General features: G+C 33.8%; 1 protein-coding gene across 1 annotated transcript; it reads right to left on the bottom strand.

Moving 5' to 3' along the window:
- Nucleotides 1-618: 618 nt before the first annotated feature.
- Nucleotides 619-7119, bottom strand: LOC111712326 (uncharacterized). Its single transcript, XM_023486900.1, has 3 exons — nt 7021-7119; nt 5768-5875; nt 619-2549 (listed from the first exon to the last, which is right to left on the bottom strand). The coding sequence occupies exons 1-3, from the start codon at nt 7048-7050 to the stop codon at nt 1896-1898; spliced, it is 792 nt and encodes a 263-aa protein (XP_023342668.1). The 5' UTR covers nt 7051-7119; the 3' UTR covers nt 619-1895.
- Between the last annotated feature and the right edge of the window lie 1804 nt (nt 7120-8923).

Raw genomic sequence — 8923 nt, 5'->3', positions numbered from 1 at the left:
ATGTTAGTATTTAAATAATGGTTTAAAAATAATAGTAATTAAAACTAAAACATGAGTTCTTGAAATCAAGTAGACTTACAATGGGCAATGTTCAAAGCAGGGGCGGATACAGGGGGGGCGGCATTACCTTTGCACCCCCTTACGAATTCCTGGGGGGCGTAGCCCCCCCTGATATTTCAGAATAGCTTCTCAATAGCACTTAAGGGAAAGAAACCCTAGTGCAAAACAACAAAAAATATCAATCTTTAAAAAAATTTTACCCTGCGGCGCGTATTTTGGTTTCTTAATTGCGATTTTTTTCCGAAATAAATATAGCACACCCTTCACTTAAATCCTGTATCCGCCCCTGGTTCCAAGGTAATAAATATTGGCTTTCGTCATCTTCACACAACGTTAGAACATTTGGTTCGCAATATCAAGTTTTTTTTTTTTTTGAATTATGAATTGTTTTAAAATTAGAAACAGAAAATGTGAACATCGCGGGATGCTCTAAAAATTCGTTTCATAATTTAGAACCAAGGGCAAAAGCTCTGAAAATAACATCAAAGCAAGAAATAATCTAGTTTTGCGTCATAATTTGCGTAACAACTCTGCAACTCAAACTAAAAGTCAGATAAATTAAGATGTCAGTTAAGCAAGTGTATTGCACAGATCTTTGATAACTGGAAACATCTGCTGCCATGCAGTTTATATCAAATATAGATAATCAAAACAGAGTTTAAAGGCTGAACCGGAAGAACCGGAGAACCGGAAGAACCGGAAGACAGCAATAATGCCAATTACAACTAGTTAAGTTTAATGAGTACAGACAGGGCGCTTCAAAAAACAGGAAAATTGTAATTTTGTTAAAAATGCATTTTCGTGATTTAAAGGCAATAGAAAAACCGCGGGTTATTGTTTGCTCTAATCTTAGCAACCTGATGGCGTAAACATGCATTTTTTCAAACTATGTATATCTATTTTACTTAATATAGACCTAGACTTGGACGTCTGTTTAAGAATTAAATCTGAGGCAAGTAATCAGCTCCTTTGTAAGATTATTAAATTACTGCCGCGTCGACAAAAGACGACTCTGATATTACCAAAGCCAAATATTTGATAAGAGCTCTGTATATTCAAGCAGCTATACAAAAATGATTTTATAAAAGTCTGAAATGAAAAACCTGTAACTCGGAGATAATTGAAAAATAAAGATAAAGAAAAAGACAAGTTAAAAGCTTTGTAAATATAAAATGTTGGGATACAAAAATAAGAACAAAATAAAATTTATGTTAGTTAAGGATCTGTACACGTAATTTCAAGTGATACCCTATTTAAACAGTGGCACCTTTTGATTCTATGCCATAACAAAAATGACAAATTTATTTTTTTCTGATTGAAGGTTTATAGTTTTCAATTGTAGTCTCTATAAACGTATCATTGCAGGTTTATGAAGTAGAGATAATGAAAGAAATTGAGAAAATTTAAATAGTTTTAAAAGAGAACAAACAACTATATCAATATCTTATTGTTGCTCATGTAAAGATGAAAAAATATCATTGTGAATCAGCCCAAAAGCTTTTTTAGGGGTGTTACTTAGAATTACTTTGACAGGTTATTTTATAATAAAAGCATAACGTCACTGAAATTATGAAATATATATTGTTCTCATACTCAGAAATTAACAAGCATAATTGGGTATGTTTTACAAAAAAAATCAAAAGAAGCCCTGACAAAATTCGATTGTTAATGTAATCTTTAAATAAAAGTATGTGTTAAGATATTTGGATTTCATTGATTATTGCACATCGTCGAGAGTACAGGGTGTCTATTATTAATGCCAATTGAACAAAAATGGCCAACAATAGATAAACCCTGCACTAAACTTTCTGGTTTTCACTATATAAAGTCGCTTATCACCATCCTCCTCCATAACCCTGGTGCCCGTATCCATGACCACCATGACCACCATGACCGCCGTGACCTCCATAGCCTTCATGACCTCCATGATAGGATTCTTCACAAACTTCGTGAGCTTTCTGCTTAGGGACTTGCTTAGCTACTTGGTGGGGCACTTTTATACAGTGCTCATAAGGAACTTCTTGACACGCTTTACGTGGAACTTGTCTCGGCACTTTATACGACACATCATGGCACTCTTTCTTGGGATGCTTTTCACACTTCTGATGTGGCACTTTTTCCTGAACGTATTTGCAGTGCTTTTTAGGCACGTCGTGACATTCTTTATGTGGTACTTTCACTGGCACCTGGATAGGCACTTCATGGCAATATTCTTTAGGATAAATATTGCACTTTTTATGATATCCATATCCATGGCAGTTTTCTTCATGTTCTACTCGACATTTTTTATCATATTTGGTCTCGTAATTAGTTGTGTACGAGGTATGGCATTTTGTATCGTAAACATCAGTACATTGCTGATTAAATTTTGTACTATACACGGTGTAACAGTGCTCTATGTACTCGGTGTGACACTCTGGTCGATATTTTGTGTCGTAAATCACATCAAATTCTTTGTGACACTTGGTGTTGTACTTTGTCTCGCATTTCTGCAATAAAAAATGATTAAAGATTTAAAGATGTGGTTTAACGGATGAATAATCTACACCCCCCCCCCCCCCATCCTCACATAAAGATGATAAAAAATCTTAAAATACGTGCAATTTCATACAATTGTGAGGATTTAACATGCAGAATATTTTGTTTGATTTTAATAACAGAATGTTATGAACATCAAACAAATTTAGTTTGTCCACAAATGCTAGCTGTATATATAATGGAACCTAAAATATGCTGAGGATTAGGAAGACTATATATTATAAATATACTTTGCTTGGGTGTCTTGGTGTTTGTTTATATCCAACAAACGTCGAAACAGCGGGATCAGGTCCGAATTTTGTCTGGGACCTGACATCAAAATTGGAGAAAAAAAATCCTGGCAAATAGTTGGAATTTATTTTTGCGCCAATTTGAAAAGAAAAATCCGCCAAAATTTGAAAATCATTTAAAATGGCAGACTTTCAGAGCAACAGTTAAAATCTAAAAGTACAGGAAAGGGGGCGCGAAGTGGCTTAAAAGTCTAGTTTGTGTTATTTAACAACATTAAATACACATTAAGGTTGATTATTTTTTGTCTTTGTATTCCATAGTTTCACGGGTCTCACATGGGTCTGTGGTGTAAGCAGAGTCTAGTGTATTTTGACTCTCATTGTAAGAATAAATGATGGGTGAGCACTAAAGGCATATTATCATAAAAATCAGAAAGTGGAAAAAGGTTTAGAAGCATCATAGACCGGTCCTTACACCCTGACACTTTGTAAATATATTGGAGTAGAATAAGGGTTGGGGAGGGCTGGGGTATGATTAAATTAAAAATATAAAAAGTTGGCTAAACTTTTAATTTTATGAACACTTTACCGTTAAGGCGTAAATGATAAACAACAATTTTTGAAACTTTTTGCCTTCCTTTAAAATCTAAATGATATCTAACGCCCATTTTAAAGGTAATTAAACACTTAGAAATAGTCCTTTATGTTTTCTGGTTTTCAACGTAAGATAAAGCAAACCCTAATCACTTCTTGCAATCGTTGTAGTTTAATTAAATCTGCAAGTGCATTTTTATGTCCTAAAGCGTTTCACGCGCACATAGATTCAGACTGCTATGGACAACTGATAAGTTGTGCATGTTGTGCATATACATTCACATGTATTTGGCAAAATTCTCATCGCTTTTTGTATGAAAGCTGCGAACTTTCGGATCACTGTGCGTGAGTGACAGATCTCAGAAAAATATGATAACATTCGTCTTTAATCAACGCAGCATAGAATCCTAGGATTGGAAATTTCTTTATTCAAGAACTAAATATCAAAACTATTGTTTCGGCCTTTAAGAAACTAATGAAATTTTTATAATAAAAATAAAATTTTCGAAGGTTTAGATATTTTTTAATTTATAAATCCAAAAGGTGAAATAATTCTCATGCTTTTGTAAAGTATTAGATGTCATCGTTTGTCCTAACTTTTAAAGTTGTAAACAGTGGTTTATGTTTGAATTGTATTGCCTATAAAGAGAACTGTTATTTTAATGATAATTAGTTTATTAAATTTGGTGCTCTTTGTACACGATATTACATTACAGTACAGTAACTTTTTGCAAAAAAAGTTTAAAACGTTCAATATGCCATTTTGTGTTCGAAAGTCACAGTTCTCTGGGATAAGGACCAAATGTACATAAAGTGTGTTGAAAAACGTCTTTCTTGGAAAAATAAACTTTAAGGTTCAAGGAAAAGATTCTAATTTTTATTTCCCAAAAATCATTTTAAGATTTCAATCAGTCTCCCCCTAACCCTGCTGGCAAACAACACATCTCTGTGACTCTCTCTCTCCTAGCCTGATACCAGCTGACCCAGCTAGCTGTTGCTATGGCGGGGAGTTTAAAACACAAACAATGAGAATTACACATAAACTCTTGGAGTTGTACAGGGAAGGAGTGGATCTAGGACTGGATATCAAGCTTAACCTGTGGACTAAAGATGGATCTGAACTTGATCCTGAGTCTGCGCCTGAACCTGAACCTGAACCTGAGACTGAGTCTGCGCCTGAACCAGAACCTGATTCTGAGTCTGCCCCTGAACCTGAACCTGAGACTGAGTCTGCGCCTGAACCTGAACCTGAGACTGAGTCTGCGCCTGAACCTGAACTTGAGACTGAAGCTGGTCCAGAATCTGAAACTGAACTTGAAATCTAACTAAAACCACCTGTGAACATTGCAAACCCTGTTTTTACTTTCTGTGAAGAAAAAGCTTGTACAGTTTGCCCAGTTAGACTGTAGACACAACGCAATTAGAGCATATGAAAAAGTAGACAACCAAATTAAATATCAGTTGGTTATTTACTACAGGAAGTTCTGTTGTTTCTCAGCAATGGATGACGAGGGAGTCAGCTGCGAAATATTGCACTGGCATTCAAAGTCTAATCTGTGTCTATCATATGAATCATTTATATAGAAAATAATAATGTAGTTTTTCCATTTATGAAGGTTGTAAACTTGTAATACAATTGTAATATCTTAATCTCTGCTACAAAATAAATATTTAGATCTAAAAAAAGATTTCAATATAATTTTAAATTCACTATACACGGATTCGAAAAATGAATAAAATAATCATGTTTTACATTTTGCCAATATGTACTCTTAAATTCTGTCCGTTAAAGGGACTGTGAACTTAATTATATGTTAATCCTAATTTATAGAGACACCCCTTACAACGTCCACCCTCCTTTGTCAGACTAAAATTACGAATAATTTCTAGGTTTTCTGTCTAAAAATTGGTAATTTTCAATTCTGGTTTATCTAAAATAGTGGTTTGCGTACTTATGCAACGCAAGGAATAGAATTGCCAGATTAAGAGATAGGTAAACAATGATAACTTATTTATCGTTGTTCAGGTAACTAGACCTTAAGAGCGCTTCGCGCCCATCTTCTATTTTAACTCTTCATTGTGGCTTCTCTTCAAAAAGCGGGTTTCATAATATTTTTTGCACAATTTCAAAATTATACAAAAAAAAACTTTTAAACACAAATTTTTAAAATTTTGATCATTCATAAACCTTCACTGGTGTCGCGTGCATACTTCAGCCGTTTTGACATTTATTGGATACAAACAAACACCCACCCAGCCAAGGTAAATTTATATATAGAAGCTGTTATGGGTACTATATAGTGAATATGAATCGGGTTGACAGGGGTGAGGGGGGTAGGGGTTACCTTTGAATATTCTGTGTGGTAGACTGTATCATAAACTGTGTCATATTCATAATGACATTTTGGTTTTCCATAATCCGGTGCACCCTTGCAACAATTCAACACCAGCAACTAGAAATAATATTTATAATCACATATTCCGGGGCACCCTTGCTAACTCTAAAATAAATTTATAATAAAGACTTTGGTTTTCCATAATCTGGTGCACCCTTGCAGTAATTCAACACCAGCAACTAGAAATAATATTAATAATTGCATATTCCGATTTCGGGGCAATCTGGCAAGAACTAGGAATGATATTTAAGAACACGTTTGTATTCCATATTCCGGGGCACTCTAATGTCAGTTTAAAATTTTTATTCATAATGACAATTTGGTATTCCATAATCCGTTGAACAACTCAACACCATCAACTAGAAATAATATTCATAATCACATATTCCGATTTCCGGGGTACCATTATTAGAACTAGGAATGATATTTATATAAGTAAGATTAGTATCGATTACCATCGAAAACTTTTTGAAGAAAGCCTTTACTCACACTCCCTTTAAGTTTTATTAAAACAATGATTAGCAACACTTTATATAAGATTACACAAAATATTGGGCAGATCATGACCGTTAGATTAAAACAGATCATGACCGTTAGAAAAAAAACAGATTATGACCGTTAGAAAAAAACTATGTCTAATTAACAAACTAAAGAATATGCAACATGCATGGTTAGGTTTTAAATATTGTTTGAATGTATACATATATACGTAAATATGCTTTTAAATATGCATTTTCAAATTTGCGATATTATTAGACATTGCATATTTAAATATGAAGGACGCAGACCAAAGGGGGGGGGGGTACGCACCAGGAGGGGGGGGGGTACGCACCATTTATTTGATTTTTTTTTCATAACTTAGTTTCGAATATACATTTGTACACCCTTGCCAAATAAGATGCAAAATGACAATTAAAAACTTTACTACTCAAAATGTACAAAGCGTTTCTTTTGTTTTTAAGATAATTTTTTTTATTCGCAAAACAGAGAAAGTATTGAAAACTAAAAATTGGAATAATAATTTTTTGAAAAGCTAATAGGATCAATGGTTGAATTTGTGCAAGCCTAAGCAGAACCAATTAAAATAGGATTACACATTTTTTAATACGTAAATATCGCAAATAGGAATTCTTATGATTACAGAAATTCAAAGCTTTTTAAAAAAGATTTTAAGATTATTATTTTTCAAAAAAATGTCTTACCAGCAAAATTTGAGGTTTCCACATTAACATTTTCGTCTTTTATCTACGCACAAAAAAAATATATTGCTTCTGATTTCGAAAAACAATTTTCTGCTTTTTATGTATTTTATTCAAGTTATGAATTAAAGAAACATATATCGGAATAATTTTTCGTAATTTTAAATTGATTATTTTCGTATTGGGGTTCTCTATAAAAGGGACTTCTGGATTTATGCAGCAAAGACAATGAAAGAAACAAAGAAACAGCCGCAGTACATTTGAATTTCCGATCCAGGTCAACCTTTCCGGTCCCAGTTTGTACTGTATCGCTCGGACATTGGGTAAACAAAGCAGGCACTCAATAGGACTAGCCGGTGCAGCAAGGTTGACGCGGTCAGACTTTAGGTTGAATTTACTTTAACTAAAGGGTCAATTGGATGCGTGTGCAACTTAGATATAGTTGTTAGGGGTACCGTTAAAGGGACTGTAAGTGCAATTTCAAGTGATCCTCCATGAAAAGATGACGATGCCCTATTCCCAACAATACCCATGAAACCTTTGATCAAAAATGTGGAAGATATTGCCTTGTTTTAACTTGAAAAGATCTAATAATTTCTATATATTTCCCGCAATAGAAATGCGCAGGTCACTTTAGTAGAGAAACCACAATTTGAATTTATCAGTTTTCAGATTTATCTTCTATATCTAATTTATACTAAATCAAATAGTGCTTTAAGGGTGCCGGTGTGAATCGGGCATTGTCAACTTTGCATAAAGGGTCATTTGAAATCACGCTTACAGTCCCTTTAAGATATTATAGCTAGCTTAATAAAGTAGCTATTGAGTAACAAATTTTAGATTTATTTAGTCGATTTCTTAACTAAACACAGAATCACACCCTAGCGCTGCTGCAGTATCTAGTATAACCGCTGGGCTCTCTACTACTGAACCATTATACCTATACTTACTTATACATATACCCTATACCTAGCTATCTATCTATTTATCTATACTTACATATACTTATACCCTTTTCCTAGCTATCTATCTATTTATCTATACTTACATATACTTATACCATATTCCTAGCTATCTATCTATTTATCCATACTTACATATACTTAAATACCATATTCCTAGCTATCTATCTATTTATCTATACTTACATATACTTATACCCTATACCTAGCTATCTATCTATTTATTTATACTTACATATACTTATACCATATTCCTAGCTATCTATCTAGTCATCTATATTTACATATACATATACCCTATACCATCTATATATCTATTTTGTCTATACTTATATACATATACCCTATACCTAGCTGTCTATCTATTTATCTATACTTTCATATATTCAAGCCCTATACCTAGCTAGCTTTCTAACTATACTCACATATTTTTTACCCTTTACCTAGCTATCTATCTATCTATCTATACTTAAATATACTTATACCTTATACATAGCCATCTACCTATCTATACTTACATATACTTTGCTTGTCTGTCTGTCTGTTTGTTTGTTTGTAATCAAAAAACGTCAGAACGGCTGAACCGATCGAGCCCAAATTTTGTGTGGGACCTCACATAACACCAAGAAAGGTTTCTGGATGATCAAAATTTCAAAAATTAGCCTCCTCCAAAATGTACATAAAGTAAAATGTTTAATTGAAATAGAAGATGGGCGCGAAGCGCCCAGAGAGCTTAGTTAGAAAAAAATGCATGAAAAAATGGCATTAGGAAGTTGAAAAAGTGCAGAAGTTTGGGCGCTCTAGTGGCTCTAGTGAACGCCGTTTTTGAGTTATGGAGGAGAAAAATTCACAGAGGGGTGGGTAGAGAACCTCCCACCCCCACACACGACCACCATCGTGATAGGGATAACTCATTACATCCAGTCAAAAGTTCCTATCTCTGT

The sequence above is a fragment of the Eurytemora carolleeae genome, unplaced genomic scaffold, assembly GCF_000591075.1.
Source record: "Eurytemora carolleeae unplaced genomic scaffold, Eaff_2.0 scaffold1239, whole genome shotgun sequence".
Taxonomy (NCBI): domain Eukaryota; kingdom Metazoa; phylum Arthropoda; class Copepoda; order Calanoida; family Temoridae; genus Eurytemora; species Eurytemora carolleeae.
The sequence above is the reverse complement of the archived record's forward strand: the minus strand, read 5'-3'. Positions and strand labels throughout refer to the sequence as shown.